This window comes from Haliaeetus albicilla, chromosome 8, assembly GCF_947461875.1.
Source record: "Haliaeetus albicilla chromosome 8, bHalAlb1.1, whole genome shotgun sequence".
Taxonomy (NCBI): domain Eukaryota; kingdom Metazoa; phylum Chordata; class Aves; order Accipitriformes; family Accipitridae; genus Haliaeetus; species Haliaeetus albicilla.
In genome coordinates, this window is record NC_091490.1 from 37,368,735 (window position 1) to 37,389,693 (window position 20,959).

At 66.6% G+C, this 20,959-nt stretch overlaps 3 protein-coding genes across 3 annotated transcripts; 1 reads left to right on the plus strand and 2 right to left on the minus strand.

Annotated features, from left to right (window-relative positions):
* Positions 1 to 10,978: 10,978 nt before the first annotated feature.
* On the plus strand, positions 10,979 to 14,800 carry PHGDH (phosphoglycerate dehydrogenase). The gene is made up of 12 exons (XM_069789871.1): positions 10,979 to 11,251; positions 11,515 to 11,666; positions 11,844 to 11,909; positions 11,991 to 12,045; positions 12,133 to 12,231; positions 12,334 to 12,466; positions 12,540 to 12,688; positions 12,909 to 13,061; positions 13,190 to 13,322; positions 13,668 to 13,795; positions 13,989 to 14,217; positions 14,500 to 14,800. Exons 1-12 carry the CDS (start codon positions 11,114 to 11,116, stop codon positions 14,652 to 14,654), a joined length of 1,590 nt encoding a protein of 529 aa, XP_069645972.1. The 5' UTR covers positions 10,979 to 11,113; the 3' UTR covers positions 14,655 to 14,800.
* Positions 14,801 to 15,307: 507 nt separating this feature from the next.
* Positions 15,308 to 18,729, minus strand: HMGCS2 (3-hydroxy-3-methylglutaryl-CoA synthase 2). The gene is made up of 9 exons (XM_069789881.1): positions 18,595 to 18,729; positions 17,902 to 18,341; positions 17,501 to 17,626; positions 17,066 to 17,230; positions 16,827 to 16,995; positions 16,571 to 16,741; positions 15,957 to 16,063; positions 15,736 to 15,861; positions 15,308 to 15,641 (listed from the first exon to the last, which is right to left on the minus strand). The coding sequence occupies exons 1-9, from the start codon at positions 18,705 to 18,707 to the stop codon at positions 15,535 to 15,537; spliced, it is 1,524 nt and encodes a 507-aa protein (XP_069645982.1). The 5' UTR covers positions 18,708 to 18,729; the 3' UTR covers positions 15,308 to 15,534.
* Positions 18,730 to 19,775: 1,046 nt separating this feature from the next.
* On the minus strand, positions 19,776 to 20,959 carry REG4 (regenerating family member 4). The gene is made up of 5 exons (XM_069788350.1): positions 20,731 to 20,959; positions 20,514 to 20,611; positions 20,294 to 20,431; positions 20,115 to 20,220; positions 19,776 to 19,948 (listed from the first exon to the last, which is right to left on the minus strand). The coding sequence occupies exons 1-5, from the start codon at positions 20,792 to 20,794 to the stop codon at positions 19,875 to 19,877; spliced, it is 480 nt and encodes a 159-aa protein (XP_069644451.1). The 5' UTR covers positions 20,795 to 20,959; the 3' UTR covers positions 19,776 to 19,874.

Sequence of the window (20,959 nt, forward strand, 5' to 3'; positions counted from 1 at the left end):
GCTGCCCCACCCAGCCCCCCTCTCCGGGCTGCCCCCCGCTTCTCACAGCTCCCCCCCCCCTCTCCTCACTGCCCCCCTTCCCCGGGGCCGCCCCTCACCCCGGGCTGCCCCCCTGCCTCACAGGCCCCGCCACTCCTCCTCCTCCTCCTCCTCCTCCCCCCGCCGCCGCCACCGCCGCCGAGGATGCTCCTGCCACGGCGGCGCCCGGCTTGTGGCTCAGATTTCAAGATGGCGGCGGGGACAGCCCCCCACGCATGCGCGGCAGCCGCGGCGCCTGCCGGGATTTGTAGTCGCCACGCCCGGGCGCTACGCATGCGCAGTGGGCATACGTGGGGCCGGTACCGGCGACAGCGCAGTGCCAGTGCCCGGCCCCAGCAGGCAGTGCCGGAGGGGCATGTCCCCGCATCACAAGGCCACCAAAGCACCCATGCAGCAGTACCTGCGTGGCACCCCGTGCCACCCAGTGGGCACACACCGGCGTCCCCCGGCCGGACCACGCGCTGGTGGCCCGTGGCTGCTGGGGAACAGCGCTGTGCCACCCAGACGGAACATGGCTGGAGCCATGCGGCTGCCAAGGAACACACTGCTCTGATCCCTCGCAGCCCTGAAATCCCGCCTGGCACCACGCCGGGCGTATTTTAAGACCCGGGATTTAAATGGCAGACGGGCGCAGAAGGACTGCGCAGGCTCCCTTGACACCCCCTGTCCCCCCGCCCCCCCCCCCAGCACCGCAGCACAGCTGTGCAAACGCTTGGGCTGGACGTGGCACGGCCCTGGCCACAGCCCCAGAAGGGGACAGGGATGACAACTGCCAGCCGAGCCCTGGGCGGCTGTGCTCCTCCCCGGGGTGTCGGGCTGAGGTCGTCCCCCCTGCAGTTGCCCACCCACCTGGCCCCCCACAGCCAGGGGCTCCTCCAGGCGCTGCTGCAGGTCACGCTTCTCGGCTGACAGCGTTTCCACGAGCCGGTTGCTGGCGGCCAGCTCTTGGGTCAGCTCTTCGATCCTCCTGAGAGGGAGGGAAGGGCAGGAGATGCTTAGGCACTGGGATGGTCCCAGGATGGCACTGGGGACAGCTGCTGGGGAGGCAATCTCTGGGACAAAGCAGAGCAGTCTCAGGGATGCTCCTCCTTCCCCACAGCCCAGCTCTCTCTCCTTGGGGCGACCCCTCCACCCCCCTGGATGCCCGCAGCCTCCCGGCCCTGCACAGCACCAGCCCCTTGGTAGTCCCCAAGGATCGGCACAGGGCACAGGCTGGCAGCATAGAGGGGACAGGTCCTGCGCACCCACCTCTGGGCCATGGTACCGCAGCCATCATCGCTCCTGTCCTCCTCCTTTGTTCTCGCAGCTTCCTTCAGCTTCCCTGCCAGCTCCCGGCACCGCTCCGCCTCGGCTTTCGCCAGCGCCGTGGCCTGCTCGGCCTCACTCCGTGCCAGCCTGGCCTCCTGCATGGCAGCACGGTGAGCCCCCAGGCACCGACTCCCAGCCCCCCCCCCCCCCCCCCCCCGGACCCTACCACTCCTGGGCTCACCTCCTGCAGGAGCTGGATCTTGTTCTCCAGGAGCTCATAGACGTGCTCCGACTCCCGCTGCCGTTCCTCATACTGCTGCCGGAGCGCTGCCTGGCTGCGGGTTGTCTGGTTCTCCGCAGCCACCCTGCCAAGCATAGCACGGCACGGCATGGCATAGCGTGGCGTGGCACAGTGCAGTATGGCACAGCACAAAGTGGCATAGCGTGGTATGGTATGGCACGGCATCTCACATGACATAGCATGGTACTGCACAGCATGGCACAGCACACTACGGCATGGCATGGTATGGCACGACATGGCATGGCACAGCACGGCATGGCTTGGCAGGGTGCAGCATGGCGTGGCATGGCACGACATGGCATGGCCTCCCTTTGCAAAAGCCCCCACCCCAAACCAGCTGGACTGGGTGAGCCATGCCACCCTGGGTGCCCCCAGCCCAGCTCCCCCCATGCCGTGGGTGCTGTTTCTGCAGGACCCCCGGGCAGGGTGTACTATAATCTCCCAGTGCTGCTGCCCTGGGGACAGGGCTTCTCTGGTGGCACCAGGTCATGCTCAGGCTCTGAACCACCAAAGCAGTCCCCTCATGCTCCCAGAACCAGGGGGTCCCCTGGCTGCCGTGCCCCAGGCCCCCCTGCCCAGCGGTGCCCCACTGCGGGACACCCACACCACGGCCCCCAGGCATGGCGCTGCCCTCCCCTGCCAAACAGGTGCTGCCCTTTATTTTTGGCTGGCGCCGGGGCTGTAAGAGGAGCCCTGCGGGTGCCCAGCCCCATTGCAAACACCTCCAGCCCCACTGCAGCCGCTCCGCTGCCTGCTGCGGGCAGGGCGCAGGCAGACAACCTCGGTCCCCCTTGCCCACGCAAACACCACAGACGGCATGTGGGTGCCATGTCCATCCCAGGGTAAGGGGCTTGGCCGGCCCCACTCACCATGTGTTGTCCAGGGCTTGTTGCTTCTCCTGCAGCTCCCGCTTCAGGCTCTCCACCTCTACTTTCAGCTCGATATTCTGTGGGGAGGCAGGGAGGTGGGTAGGATGCCCCCATGCCTGCCCGGACCCCCCAGTGCCACTTCCCACAGGAATGCATCAGAGGTGGCATGGGGGTCCCCCACCCCACGGCAAGGCTTCGGGTGCCCATGGCACTGAGTGGCACGGGTGGTATTTTAGCCTGCCGGTGCTGGGATAGGGTGTACCTGCTCCATCTATCTGCACCCAAACTGGCACCGCCACTCACCCTGGGCACCCCACCAGGTCGGGGAAACCCTCCCCAACCCTCTCCCCGCTCCTGTCAAAGGCAGCAAGGGGCAAACTCCTGCACAGCAGCTCCACCAGCCCCAGCGCCGTGCCCGATGCCCTCCCCGGCATCCCCACCGGCTGCGCTCCCCTGGCCCCATCCCCTCCTGGCAAAAGAGAGGGCACTGGGAGGGAAACCCCCCTCAGGCACCCATCACTGTCCCCCACGGGCGCTCACCCGCCGGTAGACATCGTCCCGGCTGCCCTCGCCCTTCTGCTGGACGCGCTCCTCCAGAAAGTAGATGCGCAGCTTGAGGCTGAAATTCTCCTTCTTGAGGTCATTGAGGTGCTGGGAGAGCGTGCGGTACCCGTTAGCCATGGCCGGCGCTCCATGGGGGGGGCATCCCGGCACCCCTCACATGGCGCCACCGGGGACACGGCCCAGGGTCCCTGCCGGCCCGCAGCTCCCGCCGCCGGCCCTGCCGCGGCCCCTTTCCTTTTTTTTTCACCTCCCAGAGCTATTTGAGGAATCGCCGGAGCGGGGACAGCGGGGACGGGAGGGTGGTGAAACCTGAGCCCCCGCGGCCCCCGCGCGCCTCAGCCAGGAGGGCGGCGAGGGGGAGCATGGCGCCCGGGGGGGGGCTGAGCCCCCTCTCCCTGTCCCACCGCCGCTTGTTCTGCGTCCCCCTCCCGCCCTCCACACCCCACTGGTGCACCCAGGGGATCCGACATGTATCCTGCAAGCACCCAGTGGTGCTGGAGGGGGGGGGGGGGGGGGGGGGGGGGGGGGGGGGTCTTGGCGGTGCCATGGCGGGGGTTCCGGCACCCCAGGGTCTCACCTGCTCGAAGTCCCGCAGGGTCTGCGTCTGGGCGAGTGGACCCATCTCCAGGTCCCGGAGGAGACATGTTTGCACCAAAGGACCAGGCTGGGGCTGAGCACCCGGGGGGCCATGGGACCCCCCCGGCTCAGCCGGCGCAGGGTCCTCATCACCCTCACCCCATGGCCCATCTTGGGAAGCTGGGAGGGAGCGAGGGCGAGCGGCAGTCAGATGAGCAAAGCGGTTGCTCCACACACCGCCTGCCTCCAAGATGTCACCGGGAAGGACGCCGGGACACCTCGGGCCCGGCAAGCTGCTGGCCATCCCCTGGGGCAATGCATGCTGCCGGGGCGCTGGGCACGGGAATGGGGTGTACAGGGTGGGCTCTTGGGGTGTCTTACCCGCCATGCAGCTGGCTCCGGGGAGCACGGCTGGCCTGTTGCCGCTGCAGGGGTCCCTGCGGAGAGGAGTACACGGCCATGTCACGCATGGCATCGGGGGTCCAGCCCCCAGAGTCCCCCATGCACCACCCAGCTGCTGTGCCAGAGGGGCCAGGGAGGGCGGTGGGGGATTTTACGATGGGGGATTTTACCAAAGGCTCTGCATGGCAGCGGCTGCTGCTGCAATCTCTCCCACCCCGGGTGGGCTGCAAGCGGCTGGTGGGCACTGGGAGGGGGGGGCGGCAGAGGTGAGCTCCAGACATCAAATGGTCACGCAAAAGCCTGCCTGGGGTGGGGGGCAAACTCCAGGCAAGGCAAAACCCTTGTGCATCCGTGAGGGTGCGTGGGGGGTGGGTGTGCATGCCTGCGTGTGCGTGCACAGGGGCACACGGGTGTCCGTGCACACGTGGGGGTGCACGCGCGTGTGTTCCGGCAGCCGGCAGGCATCTGCTCTAAGTGCAAAGACACAAGGCCCTGGGGGCCGTGCAGATGGCGCTGCCCCTTTAGGAGCACTTTAGCCCCATTAGCAGCCCTGGCAGGGCCACCTGAGCCCCCACAGCACACCCCGGCAGCCCTGGGGTGGGGGTCTGGGTGCTGGCAGCCAGCAGGGGCTGCCTAAGGCAGGGCTCGCCCCGGCCGCTCTCCGAGGGGCCCCGTGCCATCACAGCTCACCAGCTCCCCACCGCAGCCGCAATCAGGTTTATTTTCAGCTGAGAAGCATGAGTCATTTCATAATTTAAAAGAAAGAGAAAAAAAAAACCCAACCCACAAATAAAAAAAAACCACAGATTTTTTTCCTTTAAAAAAAAGAAGAATATTTATTTTCTAGGGTCAGCGTGACAGCTTTTTGGTGGGGTCCCATGAGCAGGGAGGTGGGCACTCACCCCCAGCACCACAGTGGGCACAGTGTCCTGCCCATATGCACAAGACTGAGTCCCAATGGCCAGGCAGGGCCAGCACATTCCCATGGCACAGGCCATGGTAGGGGCCCTGGGGCCATGTCCCTAGAGCCAGGGACACCACACCAGCACCTTGCAAGCAGGGGACACAGCACTGCCAGCATGGGAGGGAGCAGGGGGAGGCAGCCACAGGCTGCCACAGCCCCTGCAGCAACAACCCATCACGAGGGGAAACTGAGGCACGATGGCTTTAAACACACCAGTGCTGGCCAGGCATGGCCCTGCGCCCTGCCAGGCACCATAACCAGCATGCTACCCAGAAGCACAGTACTAGAGGTGCGGTGCCCAGAGGCGCCCAGAGGCACAATAACCAGAAGCATGATGCCTGAGGAGACCCAATACCCAGAAGAACAATATCCAAGAAGGCACAACCTCTGGAGGCATGACACCCCAGGAGGACTAATACCCAGGGGTGCGATACCCAGAAACAAAACATCCAAGAAGCCATGATACCCAGATTCAAGATACACAAGGATGCACAACAGTCAAGGAAGCACAGTACCCAGCGGCACGATATCCCACAGCATGATATCCCAGGAGGCAAAATACCTGAAGAAGCACAGTACCCAGTGAAATGGCATCCAAGGAGGCATGGCACCCAGCATAATACCCGGAGACAAAAATCAAGGAGGCATGACAGCCAAATGCCTGATACCCGAGGAAACGCAATACTCAGAGACACAATACCCATGAAGACACAGTACAAGACCCGAGGAGGTACGGCACCTGGGGGTGTGACACCCAAGGAGGTGCAATACCAGAGGAAGCACAACACCCGACGAGATGCAATGCCTGGAGGGGTGATACCCAGACAGGAGGGTGACCAACCCCTGCAGCTCCAGTGCCATGGGGGCTCCTTGGGGCCACCCTGAGGCAGGGCCAGCCCCACATCATGGCTGGCTATGGGCTCTGGGATGAGTGAGCAGAGCACCCAGTTTCCTGCAGCCCAGCCAGCACCCCCCAACACCAGGACTGGGAGCCCCATGCCGGGCCATGGGGATGCTGGGACCGGCAGGAGCCCCGGGCTCCACCATGGCCACAGCCGGCTGGGCTGGATGGGGGCTCCCCCCTTCCCTGACCGTGTGCCCAACACTGGGAATTTGTTTGCTGCGAAGGAGAGGCCGCCGCGGTGCTGCCGGGGCTGCAGGAGGACAAGAGCCCCTTTCATGCTGGCCATGCCACCCCAGGGCATGGAGCAGAGCCGCCGGCACAGCGTGGAGCTGGAGGGGGGGCACAGCCTCGCGGCCCCCCACCCTCCAGGCAGCACCTCCCACCCTGATTTATCTTCAAGCCCTGGCACGAGGGGTGCCACACGGCCCTGACTCAGAGCACCCGCTGACTCACAGCATCTCCGTGGCATTGCACCAGGGCCACCGCGGCTGCCTGCTGGCACCGGCACCCCAGGGTGCTGCCGGGGAGAGGGGAGAACGCAGGGGTGGCTTCCAGGGCCATGGCATGTGGGCTGCGTGAGGGTGGCCGCTACCCCACACGGGAGAGCATTCCCAAAGCGCCCGGCACCGCTTAGCGCACCGACGGCAACTCACCTCCTCCTGCTGCTGGATCACCTCCCACGGACAGACAGAAGGACAGAGGGATGGATGGAGGGATGGAAGGCAGCCCCCAGCCCCGTGCTCAGCCACAGCCACTCCGGGTGCAGGCGACAGTCTCCAGGCTGGCAGAGGGGCCACGGCGAGGGCCGGGCAAGGCCAGGGCGAGCGTGGCAGCTCAGTGCCAGGGCCGGGATGCCGAGCGAGCGTGGCACAGCCCGGCTTCCCGCTGACTCGTCGGCACAAATGTTTCAGCAGGGGCTGAGTGCCGCCACGGGGGAGGTAGCGCGGGGGACAGCCGGCCACGACCGCGGCGGCCGCCTGCGTGCCTGGGCGTGTGTGCACGGCACACGGCACGGCCGCCCACCAACTGCCTGCACACGGGGCACGGCAACAAGGTCTCCATTGAGCGTGGCAGGATGGGGGGAGCCGGGGGCTGGCGTTACCCACACTTCTGGCGATGACGGCTCCCAATGCTGCACCGCACGCGTGGCAGCCGGCACAGCTCCCGAGGGCCGGCAGCCCTGGCCGGGTGCCGGGACAAACGGTCTGGCCAGCGGCTCAGGGTGGAATTGGGGATGGGCAGAGCCAGGGGAAGAGCAGGGAGGATGCAAACAGCGCTGGGGAGATGGGGGAAGCCAAGCTCCCCATGCCGGCACCCTAAACCACAGCCCTTCCCCCGGGGCCACCCTCAGCCCAGCATCTCCCAGCAAACCCCACCTGCCCAGCGCCCCGAGAAGAGCCAGTGCTACAGCCCCACAGGACTCTACAGCTCCTGCCCTCTTGCTTGGCACAGCCCACGCTGCCCTGGCACCCCTGGGTCCTCACGGCACGGGGCAGCGAACACCCGTGTGCCCCCGGTGCTGGACAAAGGGTCCCTGTTCCTTTCCTGGATGCCCAGCAGCGCTCCCGGCCTTGCCCAGCGTGGGGCCCAGCTGGGAGCAGGGTGTCCCACAGCCCTGCCACCAGCGCCAAGCTGCGGGACCCCAGCAGCAGGCAGGGGACACCCACCGCCCAAGGGGAATGGGGGCTTGGGACAGCCCGTGTCCGGCCCCACACAGCCCCGAGGGAGCACACCCGCATCCCGGCCACGCCGATGCCGCTTGGTACCTGGGCCTCAACCTGCCGCGGCATCACCACGGCCCAGCGTGGGCACACGCAGCCCCCCCACGGGCGTCCCGGGGCACACGCAGCCCCCACGCGTGCCCGGGGCACGCGGACGCCCCGACCCGCATCACTCACGGCCCCACGGACGGATGACGCGCGCACCCACGGACGCGCTCCTCACCTCCGCCGCGGGGCTCGCATCCCGCCCCGCCGGGCACCGCCGCACCGGGCCGGGCAGCACCGGGCCGGGCAGCACCGGGCAGCCCCGGGCCGGGCACCGGGCCGAGCCGGCGGGTCTCCGCAGGCGCTGCCGGGCCACCCCAGCGTGCGCCGGGGAGGCGGCTCTGCGGCACCGGCCGGCTCCGCCCGCCGCTGCATCCCCTCCTCCTCCTCCTCCTCCTTCTCCTCCTCCTCCTCCCTGCCTCCCTCCTTCATCCATCCCTGCCTCCCTCCATCCTTTCTGCCCTCCCTCCCTCTGACGCTCCAGCCTTCCTTCCCCGCTCCCTCCCTCCGTCCTCTCCCTGCTCCCTCTCTCCACCCCCCCCCTTCGTCTCCCCAGTCCCCCCACCCAGCAGCCAGCCTGTCCCGGCTGACACAGCCACTCCCCGCCCCAACCCTCCACTCCCCCCAGTCTCTCTGGGCTGAGCCCCGACCCTTCCCCACCCTTCAGTCCCCCAGGAACTATCCCTGATCCCTCCCTGCCCCCTCAATCCTTCCCCCAACCTGCCAGTCACCCCAAAAGACCCCCAGTTAGCCAAGATCCCCCATGGCACCCCCAACCATTCATCCTGACAACCCAGTTACTGCCAGTCCTCCTTGTCATCCCCTACCACCCTGGTCTTCCTTGGATGCCTCCACCCCAACCTGACACCCCCAACCCCCTTTGTCACCCCCAGAGCCCCATGAGCCCCCCGGCTACACTTCCAGCCCCACAACACCCTCACCTACTCTCTAATTTTCCGTGACTTCCCAGTCCTGCACTGGGACATCCCTAGCATCCTCAATCCCCCTTGACCCCACCATCACCCTAACCTGCCCTTGAACACCCACCATCCCAACCTAACACCCCCAATCTCCCCCACCCTTGCCTCTCCTTTGCCACTCCCCATCCCAACCCCAATAACCCCAGTTCCCTTTGACCCTACTAATTCCTTTCCCTGCTTGATACCCCAGTTCCAGTGCTGCCCCTGCCCTCTCCCCCAGCCCCATCCACTCTGCAAGGACTCCCCCCCCAACACTCCCCCATTGCCTGGCCCCACTCTCCTCCATCCTGCACCCATAGACCCTCGGCCAGCTGTCCCCTGTGGCCCACCAGGCAGAGCCCATCCAGGACCCTGGTGCTAATGGGGTCAGCAGTGGGGTGCTGTCTCCCCGTAACCCCCACACTCCATCTCCATCATAGCCCAGGTCCCCCAGGCACCTACCCCACTGGCCCTGCCAGCTTTGGGGTCCCCTCCAGCCTGAGGGGCCCTTCCTCGGGACACAGGCAGGGACCAGGTTCAAGTCTCCCCAGCTGCCTCCCTTGGAGGGCCAAGAGTGGGGGGACATGCCTGCCGGCACCTCCACCCCACCAGCACCCGTCACATCCCAGCAGCCCTGCGGTGAGGGACGGGGTGCAGGGGTGCTGGGGTGCTGTGGGGCTGTGCCTCCAGCGCTGCTCCCCAGGAGAGGGCACCAGCAGGCCGGGAAAAGCCAGCAAATACCACGCCGTGGCTCGGCCACGTGTGGCCTCCGCACAAGTGGGCCACAGGTGTGGGAGAGGGGCCACGGAGCCGTACGGAGGCACTGGGCAAACCCAAGTGGTACCGGCACAGGGAGCAGGGTGCTGGGATGCTGGGTCGGCGGGCACCTTGAGCAAGGTCTTAATGGTTAATGGAGGCCAGGGCCGGTGGCAGGGCTGTGCCAGGGGCTGTGGGGCCGTGTCCCAGCCACGGCAAGTCCTGCAGGGTGGGTGCCCCCAGCGCATGCCATACGTGAGGCTGTGGAGAGGGAAGTCTGTCCCGGTCCCTGGGTCACACAGCCCCACCGAGGGGCAGTTTCGGGACCCCGCTGCAGATTTCACCAGCCGCTGCCCTTGACCGTGTCTCTCACCCTGTGTTGGTTGCCCTGGACTTTCCTCGCTCTGGCGTCACGGTTGTTCCCTGGCTGCGGCTGCAGTGTACGCAGGGTATAGGTAGTGCCAGGGTGTACGTCGCACCGGGGGGTGGGCAAGTGCCAGGGTGTACGTAGTGTTGGGCTCTCCCACTTTGGTTAGCTGGGCTGCCTATGGTGAGGGTATCCATCCCGGCCACCTCCCAGCTGCTGGGGCAGATCTGTTACTTGGGCTCTGCTGGGTTTAACAGCCTCTGGGGCCACCCCAGGTTTCACACAGGGCAGTTTGGTCCAGCCCTGCTGCTTGGGGAATGCACAGCCCGGGGAAGGGCTCAGTCCCGTCAGGACCCTGTTTGGGAGTGCCGTGTCCCTGCTGCCCATCCCCAGCACATAGAAAGTGGTGGGCAAGGAAGGGCCAGATCCTGGCTCCCTGATGGGCAGGACCTGAGGCCTGTCTGGTCCAGCTGCGCTGTGAGGTTTTGTCCCCACGAGCAAGGGGACGCCCTCCATCCCTTGCCATCCACCATGACGGGCTGTGCCCAGCCCTGTGGGGTCCCCACACCGTCCCTTCTCGAGGGCCAGCACTTTTCCTTGCGAGGTCACTGGACACAGCCACGTGGGTCTTGCCCCACTGAGGGCGTTTGTTGGGCGGCTCCCGTGCACCCCACATCATTGGGAGCCGGTGGCCAGGGCTGGACCCGTGTCCCCGGCACCTTATCGGGGGCATTGCTCAACGGTGGGTGCAATGTTGGAGACGGGCAGAGGCCATGGCACTGCCTCACCTCTGGGCTGTGGGACCTGGGGAACCCCCACTCCTGGGCAAGCTGGGGGGGGCATGGCCGGGCTCGCCATGGGCTGGGGGCCGGGCTGCTCCCTTACCAGCGGCACCCCCACCTTTGGGGGGAGCCACCCGCAGCACCGTGGCTGCCACCACCGTTCCCCTCCAGCCTCGCCGTGCTGTGATGTGCGGCGCAGGGAAACTGAGGCACGGCCGGGGTGCGCGGGGTGGGGACACGCTGCCCCCCGCTCCCCCTGGCTTCGTGGCTCCCCGACCCGGGGGCAGCGGGGTCCTGCCGGGGCACCCCCTCCCTTCGCTCTGGGGCTGCTGGGGGGCCCGGCACAACGCCGGCCCCCCTCCCCTCCGCCTCCTCCCTCCCGGGGTCGGGGGGGACGGACACGGGACCCGGGCGGGCTGGGGCGGGGAGGGGAAGGGAAAGAGGTGGGATTATGGAGGCGGGACCCAATGAGCCCGAAAAACGTGCCCCGCTCGCAGCCCTTTTAGCGCGGCGGAGGGGCGGCAGCAGCCTCCCGGCGGCGTGCGGAGAGAGCCGGCACCCCCGTCCCGTCCCGGCCCGGTCCCGGCCCGGTCCCGTCCCGGTGCCGTCCCCCGCCATGGCGCTGGGGAAGCTGCAGAAGGTGCTGATCAGCGACAGCCTGGACCCCTGCTGCCGGGAGATCCTGCAGGCCGGCGGTCTCCGGGTGCAGGAGAAACCCGGCCTGAGCAAGGAGGAGTTGCTGCGGGAGATCCGGGTGAGCGCGGCGCGGCCGGGCTGCACCCACGGGCGGGTGGGTGGGTGGGTGCGTGGGGGGACGGCTGTCCCGGCTGGCAGCGGACCCCCTCCGCCTCGGCCAGCGGGGCCGGTTCCCGCCTCCCGTCTGATGCAAGAGCCCGACGGGTTTCGCACGGCGGATCCCAGCCCCCGGCAGCGGCTGTCCCCCACCCGCGACCACCCTGGGACCGCCAACCCCGTCCCCGGTCCCGGTCCCACCCGCCGCGTCTGTCCCCCCCCCAGGACTGCGACGGGCTCATCGTCCGCTCGGCCACCAAAGTCACGGCCGACGTGCTGGCGGCGGCAGAGAGGCTGCAGGTGGTGGGCAGAGCGGGCACCGGCGTGGACAACGTGGACGTGGAGGCAGCCACCAGGAAGGGTGTCTTGGTCATGAAGTAAGAGCATGGGGACATCCCTGCCTGCGCTCCTGGGGAGACAGGGGAGGGTTCCACAGGGTGCCCTCCCCACCCGTGGCACCCCATGGCACCACCCCGCGGGTCTCCATCCTCACGGGGTGCAGACCCCTGTCAGCCTGGGGGTGACACGCCAGTGACACTGCTTTCCATCCCCAGCACACCCACTGGGAACAGCCTCAGCGCCGCCGAGCTCACCTGCGGGATGATCCTGTGCTTGGCCAGGTGAGCGCGGGACAGGACGGGGGGACGGACATGCACCCCACGTCCCCCTGCTCCTGCACTGACCGCAGCCTCCCTTTTCAGGCAGATCCCGCAGGCAGCTGCCTCCATGAAGGAGGGCAAGTGGGACCGTAAGAAGGTAGGAGATGGGCACAGCACCCCAGGCAGGATGGTGTGGTGGGTGCCCGTGTGGGCTCTGCTCGCTCATCTCCGCTTTTCACCCTAGTACATGGGCATGGAGCTGAACGGGAAGACGCTGGGAGTGCTGGGACTGGGGCGCATCGGCAGGGAGGTGGCTACCCGTATGCAGGCTTTTGGCATGAAGGTAAGGAGCCGGGGCAGGGAGGAGCAATGGGGAGCACGGCCCCCCCAGCCCGGCCGCGAGCATCGTGCCAGGCTGCAGGACCGAGCGCCCACTTTGCCTCAGACCATAGGCTACGACCCCATCATCACCCCCGAAGCCTCGGCCACCTTCGGCGTGGAGCAGCTGCCGCTGGAGCAGATCTGGCCCCGGTGTGACTTCATCACGGTGCACACACCGCTGCTGCCCTCCACCACAGGTACAGGGGGGGTGTGGGGGGATTTGGGGGGAGCCAAGGCAGCCCCTCACCACTCACAGCCCTCCCTCCACAGGGCTCCTGAACGACAGCACCTTCGCCAAATGCCGCCGCGGCGTGCAGGTGGTGAACTGCGCCCGTGGCGGCATCGTGGATGAGGGTGCGCTGCTGCGGGCGCTGAGGTCGGGGCAGTGCGGCGGGGCCGCTCTCGACGTCTTCACGCAGGTGAGCGGGGCCGCGGGGACCCCCCAAGCTCAGCTTTGGCTCAGCATCACCTTAACTCTGCCCAAGCCAGGCCAGGGCAGCCCGACAAACCCTGCGGGACCGGGATCGGGCACAGCCCTGCCCCAGCTCCCCTCCTTGCAAGGGAGGAGGGGGTAAATGCTCCCCTTGGGCTCCCAGGTGGGTGCTGGGGGCTGATGGTGGGACGGGGCTGTGTTGGCAGGAGCCCCCGAAGGACCGCGACCTGGTGAACCACCCCAATGTCATCTGCTGCCCACACCTGGGTGCCAGCACGCAGGAGGCGCAGAGCCGCTGTGGCAAGGAGATCGCCATGCAGATCGTGAACATGGCCACGGGGAAGGGGCTGGCTGGCACAGTGAGTCCCCCTGCCAGGCACCTGACCTCTGTGCCTCAGTTCCCCTGTCTGTAAAGCATGGATGTGTTGGGAACGACCCTGTGCGCTCGCTGGTGGGTTCCCATCACACATCCTGCTCTTCCTTGCAGGTCAACGGGCAGGCTCTCAGCAAGGCTTTCGCGCCCCAGACCAAGCCCTGGATCACCCTGGCCAGGGCTCTGGGCACGGTGCTGCGCACGGTGGGCAAGAAAGCGCAGGGCAGCGTGCAGGTCTGCACCCTAGGTGAGCCGGGCAGGCTGCGCCCTGTGTCTGGGTGCAGGGACCCCAATGGGTGGGCAGTGCAGTGGGGTGTGTGGGGTCCCACTGGGCTGGGTGGATGGGAGGAGGGATAGGAGGGCAGCCAGAAGAAGGGATGGACAGGAGAGTGGTTGATGGAGGGATGGGAGGATGGTGGGAGGACGGGGGCATGGGTGTATGGGTGGGTGCATGGATGGGTGGGAGGATGGGAGTAGGGGTGGGTATATGGATGGGTGGCTGGAAGGACCAGCCCCAGGCTGGCTGCTCCAGTGTGGGGCTGACCTCTCTGCTGCTGGCCCATCCACCCCCTGCCTCCTCCCTCCACCCCAGGGACACCCCTGCAGGAGGCCGAGAGCTATCTGACACCTGCCGTGGCCGCGGGCATGCTGGCCGGAGGGGCGCAGAAGGACATCACCCTGGTGAATGCCCTGCTGCTGGCCCAGGAGGCTGGGCTGAAGGTGCGTGGACACCTGGGGCTCCATACATCAGCCTGGTGCACCGAGGCCCCATCCTTCCCGGGGCTGCCCTGTGGGGCTGCTAATGCAGCTCTCGGGCTGGGGGCCATTCCCTGGGGTGGCCTCCAAGAACATCCCTTCCTTCCCCGTGCCCTGTCACGCACCTGGGCACTGAGCGGCCACGTCTCTCTGGCAGGTCATGACCACCCACGGCGATGTGGCCCCTGAGCCCGATGGCAGCACTGGTTTGCTGCAGGTGTCCCTGCAGGGCACCCCGCACCGGGCGGCGGGGATGGTGCAGGGCAGCACCCCGGTGCTGCGGGAGATCAATGGGGCCACCTTCAAGCAGCCAGCCCCACTGGCCGGCCCCATCCTCATCTACAGAGCTAAAGCCTCCGAGTCCAGCATGTTGCCTGCGCTCACCGGTGAGCTCCCCACCTCACCCCCGAGGCGGGGGGCAGCCTGGGGGAACCCCGCATCCGCCCCAGAGCTGAACCCCTGCTGCAGCAGGGAGGGGGCAGATGTTGCACGGAGAGACAAGGATGGGGGGACTTGAGCAGAGGGTTGGGGGCTTGGAGCAAAGGACATGGGGTGGGGGAAAGAAATGGCACTGTGGACCTTATGAGGGGTGTTGGAGTGGGCAGAGCCCTGCTACCCGCTGGGTGCTGGGGCAGCCTGTGGCCCCTAACACCTTTCCTCTTCTCCAGGGCTGCTGGGGAAGGTGGGGGTCCAGCTCCAGTCCTACCACAGCTCCAGCACCGTGGCAGGGGAGCAGTGGAGCGTTGTGGGGCTCTCGGCCCCCCTGTCTGACCTCAGCGAGCTGAAGCCACATGTCACGGAGGTCTTCCAGCTCCAGCTGTGAACCCTGACTGCCAGCAAGGACTCTCCCCATGGCCGCAGCACCTGGACCCCCCCCACAGCCAGGGGAGCATTGCACCTGGCTGCCCCTGGCCCCCATGCTGGGCTTGGGGTGGCCCTATGCTCAATAAAGGGTCCAGGAGAAGAGTGTGTGATGCCTTGTCTCTGCAGTCCTTTGTCCTCAACCCCAAAGCTCCTGCAGGCTCTGTCCCTCCTGCCCGCCCACCCCGGCCCAGTCACTTGTTTGCTCAAGGGTGCAAAGGTCTCCCTGGTTGCTGTGGCCCCACCGAGGTCCCATCCGGCCACCATCCTGTGCTGGGACATAGCCCAGAGAGCAGGCAGCGATCCAAGGGGGGCTGAGCCCTCCCGTGAGCCCCTGCGTCGCCTGCCCCCTCCTGCCCCCTGGATGTTCCCATGGGGATGTTTTAATCTACCAATGTCATGGGGAAAATGGCACCTTACCACCCCCAAACTGGAGACTGGGCATTACTTGGCTCCCCCAAAACGTCAGGGCATGGGGAAAGGGGGGTACTGAGGCATGTCTACAACAGGGCAGATGGCCACGTTGGGTACCCATGGGATAAATCCTGTAAGGGGCCGCGATCTAGCCCCGCAGTGTTTGAGGGGACCACTAGTGACCAGGAGCCAGAGCCAGCCTGCTGCCCCCTCTCATCCGTGCCTTTATTCCCCCACACTGCCCAGGCGTTTGCAGAAAACGCCAGCCACTGTCTCCACCAGTTCCAGGGCCCGAGGTGCCGCTGGCCACTTTCCGGCCATCCAAGGTGAGGTTTGTGGCAGAGGCCAGCCCCGGATTTGGGGGTGAGCAGGGATGCTGGTGGGGAGGAGAGCATCCCCTTCTCCAGGGCTTACTGCTCCGCTCCCCCCTAGACGGGCTTCCTGGCATATTCCCGGCGGTACTTGGCATCCACCCGCGTCAGATACCAGGTGCCGGGGAAGAGATCCGCCGGAGAGCCGTGGGGAGCGTGGTCGGCTGCAGGGAGAGGGCGGTGATGCTCAGGGGGTCTGTGGGGTCCTGGTGGGGCGGGGGGGGGGGGAGTGTGTCGCATGCCCTTGCCCCAACTCACCCAAGTGATGGGTTTCCTCCCGCTGCTTCATGATCTTGGCAAAGTCCTGCGGGGCCACGCGCTTGCGGGCATCCAGGCGAGCTGGCAGGTCAGCCAGGCTGGAGACCAGCTTGTCCAGGGGCGAGCCTGGAGATGGGCACCCGCCGGGTGAGACAGCACTGCCGGCAGCCCTGGCCCCACACTGCTCTCCCTTCCCGGCCCCCCTCACCCGTGGGGCTCACCTGGGGCCGCATCCTGCGAGACACGGAGGGAGAACATGCTGGCGGCCAGCCCTGAGCCGTAGGAGAAGGCGCCGATCCGGGAACCAGCCAGGTCCTGTGCTGAGGATCTGCAGCAAGGGGTTAGGGGGATTAGAGGAGATTTGGGGCTGGAGGGGGGTGGGAGACTGTGGGGCCGGTGCAGGGGGCTGCCTCCTGCCCTCTTTGCAGGCAGGGGGGTCCTGGGACTCGGGGCTGCATGGCCCTGGAGCGTGGTGGTGCTGGGGAGCCCCAGGATGAGGCTTTTGTCGCCCCCAGTGCCTGGCTGTTCCCACGGCTCTTTTGCTGCGGGGTCAGCCATTCTGCCGAGCATGACAACGGGGTTTTCATCCTCCCGGTGCCAAGAGAAGGGCTTTATGTGCCAGCCCAGCTCCAGTGAGCTGGTATGAAAAGGCTGGCAGGGAGATGGCGTGGAGCAGGATGCATCGACACCAGGGGTTATGTGCGATGAAAGTGTCAGGTCTCTGCTGGGGGCAAGGGATGAGTGCTGGCACCTGCCCCCACAGCTAGCCAGGCCAGGGGCTGCCCTCCCTGAAATGACCTCCTCCCCACCTGAGCCAGCTTTTTTGGGGACTCACTGCGCCAGGAGGGAGGCCAGGCAGCCATACATGGAAGGTGTGTACATGTTGCCATTGCGGGAGGAGAGGAGCAGGGAGGGCTTGGTCTTCTGGTTGAAGATCTCCTGGCTGGCCGCCTGGAATGCCTTCTCCACGTCCTTGCTGGTGTAGGTGTCCTCCAGCTTCACACCGCTGCCCAGAGAGAGGCCGGCTCGAACCCCACATGGGCATGTCCCCGGCTGGGCTAGGGGATGGGGGACACGGTGTGGGGACCCACCGAAAGGGCTGCAGCCCCTTGTAGAGGCCGGTGGCAGTGTCAGGGTTGGGGGTGGCCAAGAAATCATTCAGCAGCAGCCGCCCCACAGACTTCTGCACCAGCTTGCAGAAGGGCGTGTGGAAGATGATGAACTTGAAGTCATCGAGGGTGAAGGGCCGCTGGATGCCAGCTGGAAGGCAACGTGGGGCCATCAGCATCCAGTGGGATGGCACGGGCACCCCAGGGGTGCCACCGCTTACCCTGCTGCCACTGGCTCTCCGCCTTCTGGCGGTACACGGCGTAGCAGCGGTCCAGCGCCCGCAGGTAGCACTGGATAGAGAGCTGCCCGTCCACCACCGGGTACTCGGAGGCCAGGTCTGGCTTGTAGAAGTCATAGGCGTGCTCCATGTGAGTTCCCCGCAGGCCTGGGGAAACAGGGAAAGCCAGCTGTTGGGGAGCGTTGGGGGGTCCCAGCCAGATGGCAAGCACCCATCCACCAGCCTCCCTGGGTTGCTCTGTGGTGCCCAGAGGGATGTGGCCAACCGGGATCCTGGGGTCCCCAGCACCGGGCAGCCACCAGGGCTGGCAGAGCCGGTACTGCTGGAGCTGAGCAGCTCTGGGGCTGGGACATGGATGTATGGTACCCAGAGACAGCACCCATCAGCTCGCCATCCCCAGGGTCTCATGACACTGACCTCTCTCCAGCACCAGTGGGGCATTGGGTCCCACCAGCATGGCGATGGCACCGGCACCTCCCGTGGGCCGCGCGTTCCCCGTGGCATAGACAGCGATGTCCCCACATACCACCACAGCGTAGCGACCTGGGGGAGAACAGGGGGGCCAGCGGGGCTGTCAGCAGGTGGGAGCCTCCATCCCATGGCCCTCATGTACTCCCATCTCCATGCTGCCACGTGCCATGGCCAAAGTGGGCAAGAAACAGGGGTCATGGAGAGTTTGGAGGGGCAGCAGCTCCCTTTGAGGCTTGCCAGAACATCTTTGGGTTTCAGGCCACCTCTTGCCTCCTTCTCCCATCCCATGGAACCCACCCAACATCCAGCTGCCCCATCCTCACAGCACAATCCCTGTCTGCACCCACCATCCCAGGCACTGGATTCCACCCAGGCTGCCGCGTTGAAGAGCGAGGCCGTGCCCCCGTAGCAGGCGTTGGTGGTGTCGATGCCCTCCACATCAGTGTTGCCCGAGTCGTGGAAAAGCTGCATGAGGACGGTCTTGACGGCCTTAGACTTGTCGATGACGGTCTCGGTGCCCACCTCCAGGCGGCCGATGGCATCCCAGGAGAGCCGCCCGCGCTCCACCAGCCGCTGCACCACCGTCAGGCACAGGGAGTTGATGTCCTCGTGGGCGGCGCAGAAGCCCATCTGCTGCTGGCCCAAGCCCCGTGTGTACTTGCCGGCCTCTACACCGTCGTACCGCTCCAGCTCCTCCTGCTCCACGTACTGGGCGGGGAAGTACACTTCCAGCGCCAGGATGCCCACATCCTTGGGCCAGGTGCCCGTCCCGGCGGCGCTGGAGAGGCTGCGGGGCAGAGGGAGCGGCGACAGTCCTGCGGTGGCCCCGAGCTTCGGGGACAGGCGGTGGCCCTGGGGAGATGCCACCAGCGAGCACCCCAGGCCGTGAACATCCCAAATCCCTGCTGGTTCCCTGTGCCCAGCAGCGCTGCGGGGAGGAGGGAGAGCATCCCCTTCCCCAGCAAGGTTTAAGAGCACTGCCAGCTCCCCAACCCCCCCTGGTTATGCCTCCACCCCACCCAACCCACATGGATGCTCACCATGCCCTCTGCACGGCCATGGGGTGCTGGGCCCCCCTGGGTGCCCGCTCTGGCCCTGCTGGTGCCCGCCTTGCCCCCCAGCAGCGTGTGGCGCGGCCGACCAAGCGCAGCATCTTCGCCCCAGCCGCTGCACGAACAGAGGGACAGACGGCAGGACGGACCTCGCGTGGTGCTTTTATAAACTGCGCGGGCGGCATGGCACAGCCCTCCTGGCCCTTATCAGCGTGCCGGACCCCGGCGCTCAAAGGTCACTTAGCGCCAGCCAACGCGACAGGGACAGCAGAGTAAGCGCTGGCTTTGGAGGGGGAACTTGCAAGACGTCTCTGCCTTGTGCCCCAAAGCCTGGGGACGCGCTCGGCTGGAGCTGGGGCTGAGCAACGGAACGGGCTCTCCCGCAGCCCCGGCTCCCCGTGCCGTGTGGCGGCGGCAGCTCCGGTGCCCGTGGCTCACCGGCACGGCTGCGGTCACTGCACGGCTGCGGTCACTGCACGGCGTGAGAGGTGCTGTGTGGCCTCTCTGACTGGCCCTGTGGTCCCAGGGAGGGAGCAGAGGGTGGCTGGGGCTTTGGTGCCGGCACCATCTGTGCCGTCCGGGATGCGGTCCACCTCTGTCACATGCTGTGGCTCCAAGAAGGAAAAAACCCATGAGCTGGGTGGGGGCAGAGCCATCTTCAAAACAGCCAAGCAAACAACCACGTGATGCCTGTGGCAATACTGTGGTGACACAAGAAGGGACCTTTGGTCCCGGTGCTGCTGTCAACATGGCCATGGGGCAGCATCGCACCCCCGGGACCCCTGTGGAGCCATCTGCACTGGGGGGGGGGGGCACCCATCCTCACGCCTGCACATGCACGACAGCTCCCATCCCCACCCACACCTGCGCCCCAGGTCTCCTCCACGCCTGCACCGTAGGGACACTCCTGTCCACCCCACCTGCACCCCAGGGACACCTGTCCCATTTGGCACCAGAGGGCTGGGGATGAGCAAACATGAGCGGCCGGCTGGGAGAGCCACCAGCCCCACGGCTCCTGGGGACTCACCCCCAAAGAGCTCCACCAGCACTGGCAGCACTGAAGCCCCCAGAAGCTGCAAAGCTCGGGGGGCCACGGCAGCACCTGTCTCTCCCTCACCTAGACTGGCTCAGGGCTTTGCACCAGCACCAAGCTCACACAACACTTGCATGCTTCTTTTTTTATAGATGTATTTTTAGGAGTTGGAGGGAGAGAAGCGGAGGTGGCGAGGGAGGAACATCGCCCGTGCGGGGTCACCCAGGGGCTGCGCTCAGAGCAAGGCGGTGAACTTGCAGATGTAGTGATGCTGCTGGGTGCAGTTGGCGCTGGACCACAGGGTGAAGCCTGCCGGAGAGATGGGCCAGGGGTTGGCAGGGGCCACGGTGAGGACAGGGGCACCAGCTCTGCTTGCCGCAGCCCCCCGCAGGGATAGGACCTGGAGGAGGAGGAGGAGGGGGGGATACTGGCGAAGACTGAGCGCTGGAGGTGGACTCAGGGTCTGGGCACTCACCGCTGAGGTGGGTCAGCATGCCGCAGGTCCCCCCGTGGGCACTGTTCCCAGCCAGCCCGCTGGTGATGTTGTACTTGTCCCCACTTGTCCACTGCCAGGCCTGGCTCTGTGGAGGGAGAGGGGGGGTCAAAAACATGGCCCCGCTGCCCCTCACCACCCCCTGCCACCCTCCGCCTCACCTCCTGCCTGTAGTGGAGGCCGAGCCAGACGGGCTTCACGCGCTGGTAGTAGGAGATGATTCTCTGCAGGGTGGCCACCTCCCGGGGCTCCTCCACCCAGGCCAGGTGGGCACCAGGGTGTTTGCTCTGGCACTGCCTCTGCGGGGAGAGCCGTCAGTGCCGGGGCACCCCTGGGAGAGATTGGGGGTGCCCGACCGCCTGCGTACCCCGGTGGGCTTACCTCGGCCTCGTTCCAGCTCTGGGGCTGACGGAAGTACCCGAAGCAGCTGAGCTTGTAGTAGGACCAGCCCTTGGGGCAGTAGCTTATGTACCGGGAGCCTGCGAAGGGAGAGCGTGGGGAGAGATGGGGGACAGACGGTGTCAATGGCCAGAGAGGAGCACGGCTCCCTCCTAACCCCGCTGCGAATGCTGCTGCCCCCCCAAGTCGTGGGACTCACCGGCCGGCTGCAGGAGCCCCACGCAGCCCAGCAGCAGGAGGACGAGTCTGGCCGCTGCCACCATCCTCCTCGCTCCTGGAAGTGTCCCCTGTAAGAGCTCGGGGGCTCACACCAGGTCCCTCAGGGACAGGGGGTGCTGCTTGTGCCCAGAGGCTGCAAACCCGCCCTGCTGTGGACTGGATCTGGCCCCTTTCAGCTGTCTAGAGAAGATGGCAGCCCCGGGGGCCGT

Bases quoted from the DNA above. Each gene is read 5' to 3' on its own strand.
- PHGDH (XM_069789871.1), top strand. From the start codon at position 11,114: ATGGCGCTGGGGAAGCTGCAGAAGGTGCTGATCAGCGACAGCCTGGAC. The intron at 11,910-11,990 runs GTGAGCGCGGGA...CTCCCTTTTCAG, and splicing joins ATGATCCTGTGCTTGGCCAG to GCAGATCCCGCAGGCAGCTG. The intron at 12,046-12,132 runs GTAGGAGATGGG...TTTTCACCCTAG, and splicing joins GCAAGTGGGACCGTAAGAAG to TACATGGGCATGGAGCTGAA.
- HMGCS2 (XM_069789881.1), bottom strand. From the start codon at position 18,707: ATGCTGCGCTTGGTCGGCCGCGCCACACGCTGCTGGGGGGCAAGGCGG. The intron at 16,064-16,570 runs GTGAGTCCCCAA...CCCTTGCTGCAG, and splicing joins CTGGCCTCCCTCCTGGCGCA to ATCCTCAGCACAGGACCTGG. The intron at 15,642-15,735 runs GTGAGTTGGGGC...CTCTCCCTGCAG, and splicing joins GGAGGAAACCCATCACTTGG to CCGACCACGCTCCCCACGGC.
- REG4 (XM_069788350.1), bottom strand. From the start codon at position 20,794: ATGGTGGCAGCGGCCAGACTCGTCCTCCTGCTGCTGGGCTGCGTGGGG. The intron at 20,432-20,513 runs GTAAGCCCACCG...CTCTCCCCGCAG, and splicing joins AGAGCTGGAACGAGGCCGAG to AGGCAGTGCCAGAGCAAACA. The intron at 20,221-20,293 runs GTGAGGCGGAGG...CTCCCTCCACAG, and splicing joins GCCTCCACTACAGGCAGGAG to AGCCAGGCCTGGCAGTGGAC.